Raw genomic sequence first — 20588 nt, 5'->3', positions numbered from 1 at the left:
AATCGGAATCTCCTTTCTTGTAACTTGAATCCATAGCAGGAGAAAACAAGTTTGCTTCATCTTCATGTGACAGCCCATATGAGTATACATGGGCAATGTTCGAAATTAGCCGGGCATCAGGTGCAACATCATCATCATCATTATTATTATTATTATTATTATTATTATTATTATTATTATCATCATACCCCACCCATCTGGCTGGGTTTCCCCAGCCACTCAGGGTGGCTTCCAACAAAATATTAAAATACAATAGTCTGTTAAACAGTAAAAGCTTCCCTAAACAGGGCTGCCTTCAGATGTCTTCTAAAAGTCTGATACAGTGGTACTTCGGGTTAAGAACTTAATTTCTTCTGGAGGTCTGTTCTTAACCTGAAACTGTTCTTAACCTGAAGCACCACTTTAGCTAATGGGGCCTCCTGCTGCCGCTGCGCCGCTGGAGCACGATTTCTGTTCTCATCCTGAAGCAAAGTTCTTAACCCGAGGTACTATTTCTGGGTTAGCAGCATCTGTAAGCTGAAGCGTCTGTAACCCGAGGTACTACCGTAAGTAGATCTGTAGCAATATAGTGTTCTACTCCTGGTTTCTCATATTTCTCCAGGTTGCTCAGACACCTGCATTGTTTTTCTCTTTGACATCTGGTGGGAGGGTGTTCCACAGGGCGGGCGCCACTACCAAGAAGGCCCTCTGCCTGGTTCCCTGTAGCTATGCTTCTCGCAGTGAGGGAACCACCAGAAGGCCCTTGGCGCTGGACCTCAGTGTCCGGGCAGAACGATGGGGGTGGAGATGCTCCTTCAGGATAATAATAATAATTTATACCCCACCCATCTGGCTGGGTTTCCCCAGCCACTCTAGGCAGTTTCCAACAGAATATTAAAATACAATAGTCTATTAAACATTAAAAGCTTCCCTAAACAGGGAGTGTTGCATTTGGACTGTTTTCATACATGAATGCCCCAGCCTGTAGAATTCTGTCAGCTATATTTTATCTGCAGAATCAGAATGAATTTCTGGAACCAAAATGCTTTTTTTCTGTGCAGCCTGAGCCGGAGCTGTAACCATTAAGGAAAAAGAGGTTGGAATAGGCCAGTATCTATGAGGACTGTCCCTGGACCAAGTGACTTTCCTTCTTTAAGTTCTCAAAGTTCTTAACCGAGCTCAAGGTTGTCATCTGAACTGGCCAGATGTTTAACTGAGAATCAACCACAGTCAGCCCATCATTTGAAAAATAAGACTTTAGAGCCGTCTTGCCCCCAAATGGCAACTAGACATTTTGTTTTGGCGACTGTAACCTTGGTTGAAGGAGCTGTTTGGCACCTAGCTTATATACCTGAGATTCTAACATCATAGTCAGGCTTTCAGAATTTCAGTTAAATTTGCCTGTTCATTCAGGCCCCGTGTTATGTACTGAAGTTCTCACCCTGGGCCAGCAGGGGGATACTGTAGATAGTTTTCACTCAGGTCCACATATGCAAATAAGGAATTGAAAGTGACGTTCAGTGATTGGATAGTTACAGAAAATGGTTACTGTTGCGTTCTAGTGGAGCTCTGTATAAGCAGGCTGGCTGAACCCTTCAGTTCAGTTCTATTCTGGCCTGTGAAAAAACAAGAGCTGTTTGAAGAATCGCTGTGTCATCTGATATGTTCACCCACAACTTAACACCCCTTTTCATTCAGGCCTTGCTGGGTCTTAATTTTGCCACGGCCCCAGCCACCACTGGTATATGGCCCTCAAAATGTGGCCCAGAAGCGAATGTGGCCCTTAGTGCTGAAAAACATTCCCTACCTCTGAGATTAGGGTCTGCATTAAGCCCCTTTGTCTAAGGACTGAAGCTGTTCCAATGGGTATGATTTAAGCAAGTGTTCTGAAATCTAACACTTGCTTTTTCATTCTGCTGGATGCCAGGGAGAAAAACATGCTTACATGAAAGCTTTTTGGCAATTCAGACATATACTGGGACATATAACAAGGAACAAAGATGTTCAGATGTACATCTGAAATAATGTGGGTGTAGCACAGGGAGAAATGAGATTCTTACTGCTTTGTAAACAGCTGACAAATGTTGAAGTATTATTACAGACTCTCTTAAAGATGATACATTAAGTGAATGAAATTTTTAGATTTTTTTTTTAATGCTTTTAGTCTTACAGGTATTTTGTCTCTTTTCATTAAGTGCTCTAAACGCCATTATATCTGAATGCAAAGGTTCAGGGAATTGGGCACCAAAAAAATTTATTGCTCTTTAATGACAAGAGCTTTAAAAAAAGGCAAGTCAAATCAATGAACTCTGTTCTTTCTTCGTGAGCTTAGTGTACAAGTTTAATGTTGTTTTTGTGTGTGTAATGTATTGTACAACTGTGTCACTAAGTTTGTAGTGAACTCAGGAAATAGTGTACCAGTTTTTCTTACGACTAATCTACAGCGACAAGGAGCTAGAAACTTGATAATCAACTTCTGGTTAGAATATCTGTCATATTTCATTACAATAATGTGGGTGGTATATCTGCCCCTCTGTGTTTCCGCCACAACCAAAAGTATGTGCAGCTTTAAGGCATGGGTAGGCAAACTAAAGGGACTAAACTAAAGGGACGCGGGTGGCGCTGTGGGTTAAACCACAGAGCCTAAGACTTGCCGATCAGAAGGTTGGCGGTTCGAATTCCCACAACGGGGTGAGCTCCCGTTGCTCGGTCCTTGCTTCTGCCAACCTAGCAGTTCGAAAGCACGTCAAAAGTGCAAGTAGATAAATAGGTACCGCTTTGGCAGGAAGGTAAATGGTGTTTCCATGTGCTGCTCTGGTTCGCCAGAAGCGGCTTAGTCATGCTGGCCACATGACCCGGAAGTTGTATGCCGGCTCCCTCGGCCAATAAAGCGAGATAAGCGCCGCAACCCCAGAGTCGGCCACAACTGGACCTAATGGTCAGGGGTCCCTTTACTTTTACCTAGGCAAACTAAGGCCCAGCGGCCGGATCCGACCCAATCATCTTCTGTAACGCTGTAAAGGAAGTTAAGTGGTGAAATAGTGGAAGCAGAGTGGAAAACGGCAAAGGAGAAAACCGAGAGTGCTGTGGCTTTTCTTGCAATTTCAAAAAGCCCAAGGGTTGAGGGAGATTTCGTTCTGTGAAATTTGCACATACATCAGAAGAGCCTTGTTGGACCAGACCAAAGACCTGCCTAATCCAACGTCCTGTTTCCCATAGTGGATAACCAGATATCCCACTTGTCGTCTCCTGCCAAGTGGAATTCAGATACGGCAGGTAATAGAGGCATCATGAGTCGTCGTGATCGCTTGATGGCTCTTCACTTGGTGACTCACGAGCCACCTTGGATTCCTTTTTGAAGTACGGCTGGATATGATTTTCGAAGGCTGGTGACTCATCAGCTGATGACTCGGCACTGAATGTCTGAACCAGCTCCTTTGGGAAGCACCGTCTTTGATGTGAGAGGTTTGGCGAGAGTTCTGTTGAACATTTAATCCAGGGGTAGGCATCCTAAGGCCTGGGAGCTGGATGTGGCCAATCGCCTTCTCATTCCAGCCCGTAAACACAGTGCAATATTATTATTATTATTATTATTATTATATAAATTTTTATACCACCCTTCATCTGAAGATCACCCGGTAGTTTACAATATAATACTTCTTGCACTACTGCAGGTGGCAGTTTTAACCAGCCCTCGGGGAGGGGGGGTTAATGTACAACATTTTATTACAAAATTGTTAAAAAACTAATACATTGCAGTAGTATGCAAGACAAGGTTGACTACCAATTTTACTACCATTTTTTAAAACTCTGCTCAAAATCAAGCTGTCACTGAATCCGAAGAACCATTAAATATGCCTGAACATTTGACAATATCAGCTTTTAAAAATCTAACAGTAGTGGCATTCAGCTACTACTTACATTAGAATACAGGTCTCCCTACAATCACATTACCTATACACAATTCTGTAGTTTTTCTACCGAAGCTAACAATGAGCTGCACTCGACTTCACATTCTTAGCAAAATCGTTGACTTTTGAGCACAAAATCTTTACAGCAGCTTTATAAATTCACTCTTCATCTTCATCTTCCTCCTCATCTTCTTCCTCCTCCTCATCTTCTTCCTCCTCCTCCTCATCTTCTTCAAGTTCTACTTATTTCGAATGAGGTGGCTTCATCTCCAGGCTCTTGTTAATGCCCTCCAAAAACAAAAGCCCTGCTTCTCAAAGTCAGGTTGGAGCTCAGATCCTCCATTTGTCTTTTTTTCACAAATCATTAAGCCAAGCAGCAGGCAGTGTGTGGTGCCTCATGCTAATAAGCTGGCATCCTTCTTTGCCCCTTTGAAACCTGGGAAGCGCAGCCCTCTCCTGTGGGGCAAAGGCTCTTTTTCTCCCGATGAGGCTGCCCTTCTCAGGCTTTGATGCCTTGACAGGATGCTTCCACCTTAAAGAGAGAGAGAGAGAGAGAGAGCTGATATTTGCTGGCACCCCCTGCAAAGAGCTCTGGGATTAAATGTGGCAGCCACTCCCAAGCCATAAGGTGATTTTCTGGGTATTTGGCATACGCCCCCTTTATCCTTGCACCGACGGGCGCCTTCAGGGCAGCTTCCAAGAGCCACCTTTTTACCATCTTGATATACATTTGCCCTGATAAGATGTGAACTGCAGTATCCCAAAGCTTGACAACCTTGACGACCTGAGCATTGGGACTTCTGTAGGCCTTGCAGGGTGAGGAGCTTTGTGGTGAGGAGCTCAGAAGCACTACTTTTGATTGTACATTCACTGACAGATTAGTGATGCTTTGAAATGCACATCTCCGGAGGCCATAAAGACCTGTGCGCTATTTATCCCTTCCTCTTGCCAGCAGGAGTCCAGACAGGCCTGAAAGGATGCAGAGAGCAACAGGGAAATCCCTTTGTTTTGCAGCGCTACTATGGCAAGTTCCTTGGCAGCTGTAGAGAAACGTATTTGCGTCTGTATGAACAGCCAGCCTCCAAGATGTTGTATGAACAGCCAGCCTCCAAGATGTTGCTGGACTCTGCTCCCATCAGCTGTAGGTGGCATGGCCAGTGGTCAGAGTGTTCCATCACTGTCTGTTTCCAGGCACTGTGCTCATCTGCAAGGGATTCCCACACAGCAGGGCTGAGGTTGCCAGGCTTCATGTGACGTTTACAGACATCTTTGTAGCGCAGAGTTGGCCCGCCAACGGGTTCCTGAAGCCAGCTCCCTTGGGGATTCGGTTGTACAAATGGATCCTGGGATATTTACAGCTTTATGCATTTCCACAGTGGGACGCGGGTGGCGCTGTGGGTTAAACCACAGAGCCTAGGACTTGCCGATCAGAACGTCGGCGGTTCGAATCCCCGCGACGGGGTGAGCTCCCGTTGCTCAGTCCCAGCTCCTGCTAACCTAGCAGTTCGAAAGCACGTCAAAGTGCAAGTAGATAAATAGGTACCCCTCGGCGGGAAGGTAAAAGGCATTTCTGTGCGCTGCTCTGGTTTGCCAGAAGCAGCTTAGTCATTCTGGCCACATGACCCGGAAGCTGTACACTGGCGCCCTCGGCCAATAAAGCGAGATGAGCGCCGCAACCCCAGAGTCGGTCACAACTGGACCTAATGGTCAGGGGTCCCTTTACCTTTTTATGCATTTCCACAAGAGTCTTCCGAACACGCAGTTCCAGGGAATTGCTTCGCCCATCAGCAGAAAGCCTTTTGGGGATTTCCTCAGGAGCCCTCAGCACAAGAGAGAGAACTCCGTAGGTGGCCCAATTATTTTGAGCTCCCCGGGCTCCTCCAGGGAGGTAGCAAACATCTTGTTTCTTTAATATGCAAAGTTAATTAATCCAAAACTGCTTCTGTGCAAAACTTTTTGGCCAATTACAGTTCTCAATACATTTCCACAAAACTGAAAAAACAAGTAAAGAAATCACTGGACCGTCCTTAAAGAATTCTTCCTGGGAGTTGGGGAGTTTTCCTCGAGGACTTGTTCTCTCTTAAGCAGCAATTTCTGTCTTGCTGATTAGTACCGTTAAGGAAAACTACTTAAAACATCATCTGATCATCATCTTTGCTGAATTGGTTTTTGACAGCTAACTTCAAAGTAGTAGCTGATCGTGCTGTGTTGTTAAAACCCTTAACCACCTAACACAATTGAAATAAATAAAATCACCTTCCAACTCTGCTAAACTCTTTTTTTTATAATAATATTTATTCAGAATTTCAAAAACTCAACTGTGCTAAACTCTTAATGGACTGTCCTTGGAGACAGCTCACTATAAAAGTGAAGCTCAGCCAGGCAGATACTGTTTGATATGTTTTGGTGGCCTCCTAAGAAAAAATATTTTTTTTTAGATCCCTATGATAAATGAAAGTAAGGAATACCACAAGAAGCAAATCACCGTTTAGATCCAACGCATTAAGCTAAGAATATGGTTTTATCAGAAAGTGTCAAAATGATGGTACATTGATTGACTGCTGCTCACACATCCCTCAGTTACAAATTGGGAGGAGGGTGGGTGTCCAGAGTATGGGAAATGTTGGTTTTACTCGTTTATATTTATTTAACAGGCTTTGTATACCAGTTAACCATCAAAACATCTTAGTCAGGGGAGCTTTAAATCAGAAAACTTGTGGAGAATGGAAAATGTTTAAGGGATATATAAGATTATATTGTAAAAATAATATCATCTTAGCAGAAATTGAATGATAAAAAGGTAAAGGGACCCCTGACCATTAGGTCCAGTCGTGACTGACTCTGGGGTTGCGGCGCTCATCTCGCTTTATTGGCCAAAGGAGCTGGCGTACAGCTTCCGGGTCATGTGGCCAGCATGACTAAGCCGCTTCTGGTGAACCAGAGCAGCGCACGGAAACGCCATTTACCTTCCCGCTGGAGCGGTACCTATTTATCTACTTGCACTTTGAGGTGCTTTCGAACTGCTAGGTTGGCAGGAGCAGGGACCGAGCAACAGGAGCTCACCCCGTTGCAGGGATTCGAACTGCCGACCTTCTGATCGGCAAGTCCTAGGCTCTGTGGTTTAACCCACAGCGCCACCCACGTCCCTTAACTTGAATGATACTTGTGAACAAAAAGGAATGAAACAAATACTTTAGTGGAATGAATGAAAAAGGATATAGAGTAAAGCTGTGCGACAAACCATGACAATAGAAACAGTATGATGAGAACGATTGGAAGTTTTATGCAGAATTTTTTATTGATTCTGTATAAATCTTTGATTTTTTTTCTTTTTTCTTTTCTTTTTCAATTTTTTTTTTTACTTTTACGTCTTGATGGTTTCTTTTTCAGTATTTAACTTTTCTATACTTACCTCCATTGTACGTTTGTATTTTAAAACTAATAAAGATTTACCATAAAAAACAAAACAACAAAACAAAACATCTTAGCGTTTGATATAAAACATACATTAAAAGTACCAACAAAACCAGATGTTTAAAACAACTTAGTCTACTAACAGAAAGAATTGAAACTAAAACAAGACACCCTGTTTCATTTTGGAAATAAAATCAGCAGATTTAAAAATACGTACTATAAAATGACATATTTAAAATACCCGTCTGGGTAATTAATAATAATAATAATTGTTTATTCATTATACCCCACCCATCCAACTGGGTTGACCCAGTCACTCTGTGCAGCTTCCAACATAATATAAAAACACAAAAAAGTTTTTATTGTGCAGCAAAAACAGGCAGTTTAGTTGCTTCCACACGGAAGGGTCAATGATTACTTGAAGGTATGGAACAAACACGATGTGTAAAAGTTTGTCAGATTGATGATTATAATATGAGATAACCATGTGTCCAGGCAGACATTTTCAGTAGGGGCAAAGAGTAGAATTCCTTTCCCCCATAGCTGTGTTTGACTCCTTGGTTCCTTTAAGACAAGCCTGAAATAAGTTTCCTTTCCTATTGGCGCTTGGCTGAGATAAGCTGGAGTGGCTGGCATTCTGTGCCAGAAATGAGGGCGATGGCTCTGTTGGTGCTTTTATATGGTTTTCTTATCTGCTTGACTTGTCTAGTTAATCGGCTAAATTATGTATAGAGTTTTAACTCTTGTTTTTGTTGTTCTATTGCAGTCTTTTTACTGTAAGCCAGTTTGGCAGGATCTATGATCCAGAAGAGCAGCATTAAAAACCACTTTAAGTCTATTTACTTAACTAGCATAAAAGACATTTAACTAAATAAGCTTATTTAACACAGTCTGAGCCAAGAGAAGGGAAATACCCCCTTTTTCATTAATTTGATTTGAATATGCTAGCAACCTGTTATGTACTGAAGTTCTCACCCTGGGCCAGCAGGGGGATGCTGTGGATAGTTTTCACTCAGGTCCACATATGCAAATAAGGGATTGAAAGTGACGTTCAGTGATTGGATAGTTACAGAAAGTTTTTACTGTTGCCTTGTAGTTGAGCTCTATATAAACAGTTCAGTTCTGTTCTGGCCTGTGAATAAACAAGAGCTGTTTGAAGAATCGCTATGTCGTCTGATATGTTCACCCACAACTTAACACATAATGGTAGGAATTTTGTAAGAAAGATAATTTTAAGAATGGTAACAGGTGCAAAGTAGGTTTGCTTAACTTCATTTTAACATGCAAGGAGGTAATTTATTCCTTTCTTACTATGCTTGGGATTGTAGATTGGAGAAGATTTGGGCAGGACCCAGGGGCATGCATGGGAAGAAGGGAGAGCAAAGATTCTCACGTGCAAGTTGAAATACTTGTGCTGACATAATGTTTAGTGGGCACTTCACTTGCATTTTTGTGTCCTAAAATGAGAAATGTTTCCAGTAAATAGCCAATGTTTAAGCAATGAATGGTTGATCCTCAGTAATAAAAGTTTTTAATGACACGGGGTTCGGGGCCAGCTTTCCTTGGGGAAGAGTTTTGAACAAATCACCGTTTCTAGATTGTATCCAAACTAGAGTATATTTCTTAAGGTTACTGACATCCATTCCAACAAAGTTTTAGCTGGCAAATAATCGAGTTAATTCAGTTTATTAGATTTGTATGCACTTGCATAGGAACTAAATGTCAGTTTGCATTTATTGGTGCAGAAAGTACTGATCTGATTTGTAGAGATCTTTCCCATTCAAATTAATTCAAGAGGGTTCTGGAAGCTTCGCTGTGTGAAAGAAACAAGCAAAAGGTTCATGATGTTTGGGTTATTCCTTCGGAGAAGCTGAGTACAGCTGGTTTAAAGTGGTTCTCTTTCTGTCACGGTCATGCTGCCTATAAAAGAAGGCCTAGAAGGAGCCTGGGTTTCACTTTCTCTATCTCTATGGTGTTCTGTGCATAGTATGCTTACTGTTAAGGTTTAGACTTACTATAAGTTATGGTAAGTTTAAGTTAAGTCTGCTGCAACTGGATTTATTATGGACCGTGCCAATCCTGAATGTATTGGATTTGTGACCGTTATGCTCATTTGCCTTCAAGCAGCAGTAAAGCTCTGCTGGATGAAATATTAATTGCCTCTGGTTTATTTTGGGGGGAATCCTGCAACATGGTTTAAATTTTTACTCTGCTAATTATACATTGGAATCTACTCTGGATCAATATTGAGCAACATTCTACGACACTAAAAGCAGTCATGGGGGGCGTGCATTTAAGATGATGTGTTTTATACTGTATTTTATGCTGGTTTTTGTTGCATCAGTTTTAAATTTATTGTTAGCTGCCCTGAGCCCGATTTTCAGAACTGGGAAGTGCGGGGTATAAATAAAATTTATCATTATTTATTATTAATGGTGCATGTCTTGTCTTGCAGGTGCCATGCAGCCCAATTGCTGTGGTGGCCAGAGCTGAAGGCCATGGCTAGAATTCTTTAGGACACACACCCTGGATAACATCACACAATAAGCCATCTTGGAGAGCACCTTGCCTGGGAGAAGCTGCTGCTCTTGCCAAGGACAGTTGCCCAGCTGCCATGGCTAGCAAAAGGAAATCGACCACTCCATGTATGGTTCGAGCATCTGAGTCTGAGGAAGCTCTCAAGGACTGTAGTATGGGAAGGGAAGCAATCGGCACTCCAGAGCAGGATGCGAGCAATGGTTTGGTGGCCGGTAAGGAGAGCTGCGAAAACGACTGTGAGGTGATCGAAGGGAAATCCTCCCCTGCCAACCCGGCTAGGAAACCCCTCGGAGGCTACGAATGTAAGTACTGCCCCTATTCCACACAGAATCTCAACGAGTTCACAGAGCACATAGACACCCAGCACCCCAACGTCATCCTCAACCCCCTGTACGTGTGTGCCGAGTGCAACTTCACAACCAAAAAGTACGATTCCTTATCCGAACACAACGCCAAACTCCACCCAGGAGAGAACAACTTCAAGCTCAAGTTGATCAAGCTCAACAACCAGACCGTCCTAGAGCAATCCATTGAGGCGGCGAGCAGCTCAGTTGCCGTGGAAACCCCTGAAATCGAGGTGGTTCCTGTCGGGCCTAGCGGTACAAGCAAGACCACCCCAGTGATTAACGTTGGGAAGCCGAAAGTCGAAGGCAGGAAAGTTTCTTTAGAGAACCACCTGGATGGGATCCCTCACCTGATTACGGAGGCCACAGAGCCTATCACATGCATTAACGGAGCAGAGCTCCTCCACGATATCTTGGCCCATGTGATGCCCTCTGTGCAGCTCCCGCCGAACATCAGCCTGGTTCCCAAAGTCCCCGTGCCGTTGAACAGTACCAAATACAATTCCGCACTGGACACCAACACAACCATGATCAGCTCCTTCAACAAGTTTCCGTACCCGACGCAGGCGGAGTTGTCGTGGTTGACGGCCGCATCCAAGCACCCCGAGGAACAGATCCGGATTTGGTTTGCCACCCAGCGTCTGAAGCACGGCATCAGCTGGTCTCCGGAAGAGGTGGAGGAGGCAAGGAAGAAGATGTTCAATGGCACTATCCAACCAGCGGCCCAGACGATTGCCGTTCTGCCCGCTCACGTCGCCGCCGCAAAAATGCCGCAGCCGATGATCCAGACGGCTGTGCCTTGCCAGATACTTAGCCAGACCGGCCTGGTTTTGACACAAGTCTCAAACGGGTCCAATGTTTCCCCCATTGCCCTTGCCGTGGCAGCCAACCAAGGGCAGAAACGGAGCATGCAGGCCCAGAAGGCCGTCCCGGAAGTCAAGCGCCCGCACGTCGCCGCGGAGGTCTTGTCCAAACAGATCGCCCCCGCTGCTCCGACGAGCACGACCGCAGTGCCCTTGTCTCCTGCGCTGCTGGCAAATGACCGCAAGAAGACCAAGGAGCAAATAGCAGCCCTGAAGGCGAGTTTTATTGTCAGCCAGTTCCCCGATAATGCGGAAGTGTACAGGCTGATAGAGGTCACGGGCCTCTCCCGAAGCGAGATCAAAAAGTGGTTCAGCGACCACCGATACCGGAGCCAGCGAGGGATTGTCCACATCACGAGCGAGTCGCTAGCCAAGGACCAGGTTGCTCTTGTGGCAGCAAGGCAGGCGCGGAACTATACTCCATACCCAGACTTCACTTTCCAGAAGTTCAAAGGAAAATCCAGAGAACAGCTGGCGGTCCTTGAAGAAAGCTTTATCAAGAGTTCTTTTCCAACCCAAAGCGAGTTGGAAAGGCTCCGGAACGAAGCCTGCATGACTAGTCGAGAGGTTGAGGCCTGGTTCTCCGAGCGCAGAAAGCTCAGGGATAATATGGAACAAGCCGTCTTGGACTCGATGGGGCCGAGCGTAAAGAATAAGGAGGAAGGGGCTTCCAATGGTGCCATCGGTCCGACAGAGCAGTTTGACGTCTCCCAGGCACAGACCTCTTTGTCCAAGTGCTCGACTGCATTTGCCTCAAGTAGCCAAGAGCAGGCGCACTTGTTGAAGAGCACATTTGCAAGGACGCAGTGGCCAACTCCACAGGAGTATGACGAGTTGGCGGCTCAGACGGGGCTCACGAGGACTGAAATAGTGCGCTGGTTCAAAGAGAACAGGAGCTGCCTACGAACCGGGACACTAAAATGGCTGGACCAATACCAGCAGCAGTATGCCGTCGATGGATATGACGAGGCAAAAGGACCAGCAGCCACCGAGACGGCGAGTAGCAGTAGCGAGGGGGTTCAGCAACCCAGTAAAGAGCTTCAGAAGCCAGAGAAGCAGGACATAGAGGGCATGGAGAAATCTGAATGCAGTGACCGAGGTAGTCAAGGCAATAACGAGAACAAGGGAAATGTGAGTTGGGTGGAAGTCACCATTGACGATGACGATGACGCTTCGGACTGTATGGACAGCTGGGGTCAAGCTGCGCCGGGGAGCAAAGCAGGTTTTGATTCTGAAAGTATACCTGGCGATACCTCTCACACCTAAGGCAGGTAATGATGGGGATTGTTTGTTGACCTAACACTGGCCATGGTCCTCCTTGGCTCAGCATTCTAATTCAAGGGTTGCATCCAGCTATAGCAACTTCCACTTGTGCAGTGGAACTTCCTCCTCCCCCCCACCCCGCACAGTTCCCAAATCTGCTCTGAAGTGTTAGAGGAACATCAACACACTTGCAGGCAGTGGTGTGCAGACAGTGGTCTAGGGAAACTAGGCTTGTCCCCAAAATGTTCCTGGTAAATTAGAGTACAGTCATATCTCTTGTTACGTTTGCTTCATGTTATGTTTTTTCAGGTTGCGCCCCGGAAGTACTGGAAAGGGTTACTTCCGGGTTTCGCTGTTCTTGCATGTGCAGACGCACAAAATGACGCCATGCGCAGAAGCGGTGGATCGCAACCCGCGCGTGCACAGATGCACCGCTGCGGGTTGTGTTCCTTTCATGTTGCGAACGGGCCTCCGGAACGGATCCCGTTTGCAACCAGAGGTACCACTGTATTAAAGCATTAAAGCCTGGCACCTCCTTCCCAAAGCCCAGGAAGCTTCTGCCCAACTTAGGGAGGGAGAAGTGATGCTCACGCACGCGACGTCAACACGCCTGGCAATTTTCAAACGCCACATGTATTTGGCTGTAGATTGGAATCGAGAAAAATAATGACCTGTTTTATATGCTTAGGAGACAGCAGCTTCTGCATGCTTTTCAGATCCACCTTAACTGATTAATCATAATCCAAGGAGTCTCCCAATTCTCTCTGTGTGTATTTTGATTTCATTTATCTGCCCCTGGCTTAGTGTCTTTTTAAACACTCCTCATTGCTGAAAACGCAAGCTTAGGCCCTCTAGTGGGAAAAACATACAAACTCTGACATGCTTAGTAACATGGTCTCATCATGCTTTCGGGACACCATCCAGCAAAGAATTGGTAACACTTAAAGTCAGTGGGTTTGCTATTGAAAATATTGTATTGTATTGTTTGTAAGCTGGGGTATGGTACTAAAGATTTCTTTTTGATTGTAGGGTATCTTAACGCAGTTGCCACAGGAACTGCACACAGTGGACCCCTGCAAAGGGCTGCTTAGTACCAGAAAGAAATCGGAAAAATTAATTTGGTTAGCTTCAGCATTCTCCTTACTATTTCTCTTAGTAAAATCAGGAGTTTTCTGTGCCCAGGTGGGCACAGTATGGTTTAATAAGGCAAGCACAAAATGCAAGGAATGAGAAGTGATGGATGCGGATCACATGCAATACGCCAGGTGTGTTGCGAAGGCCTATCTTTAGCAAGCATATGGCATCCAGATTGGGGACTAGAAGAGATGCTGTCTCTTACAAGTACAGTCATACCTCGGGTTACAGACGCTTCAGGTTGTGCTTTTTCAGGTTACGGACGCGCCGAAACCCGGAAGTACCGGAAGGGGTTACTTCTGGGTTTCGGCAGTCGCGTATGCGCAGAAGCGCTAAATTGTGCTTTGCAGATGTGCCAAATTGCAACAGACGCAACGCTGCGGGTTGCAAACGTGCCTCCCGCACAGATCACGTTCGCAACCCGAGCGTCCACTGTACACTCCTGCAAGCTTGCTCAGAAATAAGCCTTGCTGAGTCCAACAGGGATTTAATTCCCAGGTAAGTGTGTGTAGGTTTGCAGCCAGGCAGAGCGACCCAGTAAGGGAGAATGAAGATGAGCTGGGGCGACTTCTTTTTACAGAAGCTTTTTATGGGCTGCAGCCCTTGTTTGTTTGTTTTTAAATCCTTACCACTGGTCTTGGTGCAAGGGGAAATAAAGTATGTCACTTTCAGGGCTGGCATACACCCTCCCCTGCAAAAATAAACAAATTTATGGGCATGTCTAAATGAATCCAGCCGCTCCAAAGCCTTCCCCTACGCACACAGCTGCATTTGTTTCACTCCAAGTAAGAAGACCCATTGAATTTCATGCACCTGAGTTAGTGCCCCACAGCCAAAAAGCACAAAGGAGAGTTGTTGCTGGTGTGCAAGCTGTGTTCCGTTTTGCAAAATAATAACCGTATTCCGTGCACTCATTTGTTTATCTGTCATAGGCATATCACTCAGCTTTCTAGACCTATCTTTCCACTCTTTGGGAGTACGCCGTCACTGACCCTGGGAGCAAGCAGGATCTTCGGAAGCAGGGAAATCCAACGGGTTTTGCCTCCCGGTTCAAGGCACGTGGGTACAGTTGCGGTGGAGAAAGGACAGTCCTGAGGAACATCACTACAGATCTCACAGTGCCAAACTTCCACCAGGGGGCTTTTCCAACAAGGGCCCTTGTACATAGGTTTCCCCCTGCAACTTGCTTGCCTCCCATTTTAACTTCCCATTCACAACGTGGAGACGTCTCGCTGCCTTTCCTGGCTGGTGTGTACGCTGTAGATTCTCATTCCCATCTCGAGGTCGCGATTTGGCTTATCGGTTTTCTTGAAAATTAGTTACCGCTGCGTCTACATCCATGATGACTTGGAAACCTTTTTGGCCTCCCGCACATGTTTCTAAAGATGTGTTTCTATTTTCGCAGAGTTTACCCATCTCAGCACATTTTTACCTATTCAGTCTAGGGCTAGCTGCTCGTTGTGACTTTCTCAAGAGCCTTTTATTTGCAATTGGCTCCCTTTTGTTCCTCTGCATGCAGGAAAAGCAGCAAAAACATTTGTCTGGGAGAGACAGCCGATCTCTTTAACGCATCCTGCATTTCACCGTTTGCCAAAACATCTGGATTATGGAGCTCCAGAGTTGTTGACAGTACGCCTTTGCTTGTTCTAAGCACCTTTTTCTACTACATGTAGTACAATCCTTTAAAAAAAAAAAGACTTTACAATGGAGGGCTTAAGCTTCTTAATAACTGAACTTGCTCACAATTCTTTGTTTGGTGCAAATACAGAGACTTATTTTTGTCAGCCTTAGGTGCTCTAGTGCACAACGTGGTTTCTTGAACCCTCAGCCACTACATCTTTCATTTGTTTCTAGGTCCTCAGAATGCACTTTTGTTCTCCAAATAACTGCTGAGAGAGGGGACGAACTGTCATATTGGGTACAGGTCAAAATGGTGAAGTTGCTTTGGTTTGGAGAGACGGATCCATTTCCCATCCCAACATACACTGCACAAATCTAATCACTAGGGAGTTTGAATTAAAACAAAACACTTTTCTAACTTTTTGCTTGTTTGTTGTAACTCAGTAAAACAAAGGCTTTAATGTTTTTGGTAAGCTTTTCCTCTTGTCTCTCTTTCTTTCTTTTTTTTAACATGCAACATCTTCCTCACGCTGCTAAGTAGCTTTAAATACAGCATAGCGTGCCTGCTCTTGAATGCGGAGTGGCAGCTTAAAGAAAGTTATCTGGGAAGAAGCAAGGCCTACTGTCATTCACAGCCATTATTTTGCCAGCTGGATTCAGAGACATTGAAATCCCACTGCTGTCATTCTCTATAGTCAGAGGGAAGAACCATTTTTCCCTCTCTCGGGCTTCCATTGCCTTGGGAAAAAATGGGCAGGGATGGAAAATGCCCACACCCTTAAAATAGACACACACACACACACACACACTTAAGTGCACAAACACCAAGTTTCCAATCGGATGATGAATGCGGAAGGACCAATTTTCACCCTCAGTCTAGCATGCAGGGAGGTCTCAACTTCATCACCCAGCATGCAGCAAGCAGGGTGAAATTTAGGGTGCGGATTGGAGCTTGGCCAGGTGAAGGCCTGGCAGGCCAGAAGTTTCCCAGGCATGTTTTGCATCGTGGATGGGGAACCTCAGGCAAAAGGGCCAAATGGAGCCTTCCCCACCTGTCTGGTCCTATCTCTGGGTCATGTACTCTCCCCTTGCCTTGCTTTGCGCCTTCTTGAGAGTCTCTGCCCGGTTAGAATATTTCCTTAGACACTGGTGGTGCTTCTTGCTTGCCTGAATGGAAGGTAGAGGAGCATGTGAAGAAACTAGCCTACTATACGAAGGTATATCCTCCTTTAGCTCATGCCCAGGATTGGGAGCGGGCACAGAAAAGGATGCTGCATTGAACCTGTGGAAGGAATTCTATGGAGACTGCCACATGCCCTCTCATCCATAGGTTTGACACAAGGGTTTTTCTCACAGCCTACAGATGGAATACAGATGGGACACGGGTGGCGTTGTGGGTTAAACCACAGAGCCTAGGACTTGCCGATCAGGAGGTCGGCGGTTCGAATCCCCGCGACGGGGTGAGCTCCCGTTGTTCGGTCCCTGCTCCTGCCAACCTAGCAGTTCGAAAGCACGTCAGAGTGCAAGTAGATAAATAGGTACCGCTCTAGCGGGAAGGTAAACGGCGTTTCCGTGCGCTGCTCAGGTTTGCCAGAAGCGGCTTAGTCATGCTGGCCACATGACCCAGAAGCTGTACGCCGGCTCCCTCGGCCAGTAAAGTGCCGCAACCCCCGAGTCGGTCACAACTGGACCTAATGGTCAGGGGTCCCTTTACCTTTACTTTCACAGATGGAGCAATGCCGGAATTGCTCATAGATGACCTTAGACAATGCATCTTTTAATGACCCAATATTACTACTCGGCTACATAGGACGTTTTGCAAGGTTGACCAAGACACAATGTAGGAAGAGCTCCCTGAGAAGCCAGCAACAATAATCTACTGCCCTGTAGGAATTTTTACCGCTTTGTGAGAACAGCGGTATTCAATTTACGGCTGGGGGAGCACCTACAAAGCTCTCTTGTGGTTGCACAGTGAAGTCAAAGGAATGCAAAGAGGAAACAAATTCAGTGTCAGACAGGTTTCTAGAGTTTTACATCTTTAATTTAAAACTTTGCCAAGAACCAAAAAAAAAAAAAAAAATGGTTACAAAAAGAGAAATTATCTACAAAAAGTACTCATTTCATAACAGAAACTGCCGGTGGCAGTTTGAGAGGGGGGAGGGAAAAGTGCTTCGGGTGAACAAAAACCAAAGTAGTGCGAAGTGCCCAAAAGTGAGCTTTTAACATCCAGGAAAGGCACATGGTATTGATCTAGGATGGACACCAGACTTGGATATGCACCAGTTGCATGTGGATGGCTAACATGCTAGTGAGAAGGCGGACTAGAAATCTTCCTCCTGTGTTCCCCACGTGCAGAGAGATGCAGGGACACATTCTGATAGCCAAATCCAGATTTGAGAAGAACTGGTCTTCCATGAGACTAGACCACTGCAAAAATCAACATGGGGTCGGGGGGGGGGAGGAGAATGTCACTGGCTTAGGTGTTCGCTAACCAAGCCACCCCTCACATGCACTGCAACATGGTACAATTGCTGTACCATATGCCCGTCCTGAATATCTTGACTTTTGCTTTAAGATTATGGTGCAGACAGAAATTTCAGACACCGAATCTGCCCCCTTCTCTGCTCCTCTGGTGTGTTTTATACTTGTAAAAGGGGTGGAAATCATTGCTCCATTTAGGATGACCCTAGCAGCTTCCTGCAGAACTAGGAGCTTGGGTTGGTAGGACAGCAATCCTCGTGGGCTTAAGAGCCAAACTACAGGTTCCCTTTAAAAACATGCTTGGTTCTTTGAGCATCAGCAACCGCTGCAAGCAGATGAGGGGTGTTGCTTTCCCCTTTCTGCTACCAGGGTTCAAGTAAGAAGATGTTCAATGCAGGCTTAATAGTGGTCCTTGTTGGCTACACAAGATTGGCAGGTCTCTTCAGCTGTGGCAGGGCTGCTGCCATTCAGCACTGGGGGAATGAATCTGCTAAAACAGTGTAAGAGATCTCTTAAATTAGAGCCAAGCTACAGTGGTACCTCGCAAGACGAATGCCTCGCAAGACGAAAAACACGCAAGATGAGTTTTCCGTTTTTTGAGTCGTTCCACAAGGCGAATTTCCCTATGGGCTTGCTCCGCTAAGCCGTTAATAGCCGCTAAGCCGCTAATAGCCGTGCTTCGCAAGACGAAAAAACCGCAAGACGCAGAGACTCGCAGAACGGATTAATTTCGTCTTGCGAGGCACCACTGTACACCATTCAGAAGTAGTAGTATTTCCAACAGAGGTGGAGAACTGAATGAGTGGATTCCTCCACCTTCACAAAGACCCCAAAATATCCCTGGCTTTGGAATGCTAGCTTGCCAAGGAGCAATTAATTATTAAAGCTATGGAAAGCTATTCTTACTCTCTCTTCCCCTTCATGGAGTACTTCCTACATAAGAACATATTCAGAGCTGCGATTTCCCACCTACATTATGAACTTGGCTGCACCTCAGCTTAAAATGGATGCGTTGATTAGCTCTATGATCAGTATAGCTATGGGGTTGTAGCCAATTAGATTTGACTCAGAGTAGACTCATCAGAATTAATGGACCCAAATTAGTCATGTCTGTTCATGGATTTCACTTTGGTTGTAATCCAGTGTTCCATTCTACAGAATAGTATTTGGGAGAAACAGCTTTTTGTACAGACCAACCATAATACCTCAAGCAATACAGAGACCAATTTCTCCCAGAATGCAGAGAAGACAAAATCCCAATCCTTAAAAGTATTCACAATGAGATCCTGTTTTTAGAACCTGGGTTGGGGCAACATTCAAAATTTACACAGCTTAGGCAGTGTATGAAAAGAGAACAAGCAGCCTTGGGCAAAGAACTGCATCCACAGCTGAAACTCTTGCTTTCTGGTTTTGGTACAACTGTTCCCACTGCTGAAGAGGCAAGTCTAGAGTGCAATGTTAAGAAGTTGCTTGACTCTTTGCCAGTGGAACCTGTTATGTAAAGGAACAGCAAGCAAAGCTGTGCTGTCTCCGTGCACATGGGGACAGCCAATTCACGAAACCACCAGGATTAATTCATGACAATATGCTATAGGACTTTGGGTTCCCACATGCTACAAGCCAGAATTAATGACAAATTCTGGCCTTGGGGAAATGCCATCTTTTTTTATTACAAATATATGTATTTTTAAATCAAGCAAGAGCCACTGGAAGGTTTATTACCATGAGGACACTTCTAAATGATTTCTTAATCTTAATCTTAATTTCCCACTATCAAGACACATACAGTGGTGCCCCGCAAGACGAATGCCTCGCAAGACGAAAAACTCACTAGACGAAAGAGTTTTCCGTTTTTGAGGTGCTTCACAAGACGAATTTCCCTATGGGCTTGCTTCACAAGACGAAAACGTCTTGCGAGTTTTTTCCCTTTTTTTCCCCTTTTGCTGAGCCGCTAATAGGCGCTAAGACGCTAATAGCCGTGCTTCGCAAGACGAAAAAACCGCAAGACGAAGAGACTCGCGGAACGAATTAATTTCGTCTTGCGAGGCACCACTGTAATTGCAAGGTTTCTGTTTTCCTCAACGAAGACTGCCGCAGTGGGTTCACACCTCTGGGAAAGCAAAATCTGGTGAAAATACCACACTCTCGCCAACCCCACCCCACCCCAGTTGAGTATACAAATATACGCAGAGCAAGGCTAGACAACATAGTTCCCTCCAAATGCAGTTGGCCCTGATGAGGGTCCGAAAACATCTCTAGGGTGCCCCATTGGCTACACCTTTGATGCATGGAGAAATATCAGTAGCAATTGCAACCCAAAGCATTCATAATCACTTCTACAGTACTTTCCATGTTTGCAGTGCTATGGAAAGAGGGCCTACTTGCGCAGTTGGGTGGAATGTTTGCAGGTGGGAACACAGGTAAGCACAACCTGGTGTGGTTTGCTTGGGGATGGGGGAGAGAGGAGGAGGAAGAGGAACAAACCAGAAGATTGGGAGGACAAGGTTAGGTCTGCTTTCTCCTCCCTCTATCCAAATATCTCCAGTGTCACCCCACATAAAACAGTCATCAGTCGTTTGATACCCATTACTCGTATTATAATCGAGCAGCTTAACTTGCAATGAAGGTTACTACTGAACATTCGCAGGTACCCAAATTTTCCTCCAGGATGAGAAATGTTGAAGCACCGGTTGGTTGAGAGTCTTGTTTGAAAACACAAAATAATTTTTGCTAACCCTCCAACTTTGTTTTTCACAGCTCACCCTCCCCTTTACAAGATACAAACCCAAGCGTGATTACCTTACAGATTCCAAAGAACTGAGTTTTGTCTCGGTCCTATGTGTGTTATTTACTCGGAAGTAAGCCCCACCAAGTGAGTGTGTGCACAGGACTGGCATTAAAGTGCACCCAATCTACAGCTGAAGAGGCAGAGTCATTTAGATGGCCGCAGCAAAAATTTCCCAAGAGAGCTAGCGCTCTGCCTCAGTGGCCTAGATTCACATCTCCTCCAGTCAAAACAGATATCTGATGCCTTACACAGG

The 20588-nt window shown here is 45.3% G+C and overlaps 1 protein-coding gene across 3 annotated transcripts in view; it reads left to right on the top strand.

Moving 5' to 3' along the window:
• The window catches only part of ZHX2 (zinc fingers and homeoboxes 2), a 44360-nt gene extending 28821 nt beyond the window's left edge, over positions 1-15539 (top strand). For all 3 annotated transcript variants that reach the window (XM_081874175.1, XM_081874173.1, XM_081874174.1), the window contains exons 2-3: positions 9760-12320; positions 14379-15539. In XM_081874175.1, coding sequence (XP_081730301.1) covers positions 9919-12315 — 2397 coding nt within the window. In that variant the 5' untranslated portion in view covers positions 9760-9918 and the 3' untranslated portion in view covers positions 12316-12320; positions 14379-15539. The remainder of the gene's footprint in view (positions 1-9759; positions 12321-14378) is intronic.
• The last annotated feature ends 5049 nt before the right edge of the window (positions 15540-20588 follow it).

The sequence above is a fragment of the Podarcis erhardii genome, assembly GCF_964252035.2.
Source record: "Podarcis erhardii genome assembly, chromosome: 8".
NCBI lineage: Eukaryota > Metazoa > Chordata > Lepidosauria > Squamata > Lacertidae > Podarcis > Podarcis erhardii.
The sequence above is the reverse complement of the archived record's forward strand: the minus strand, read 5'-3'. Positions and strand labels throughout refer to the sequence as shown.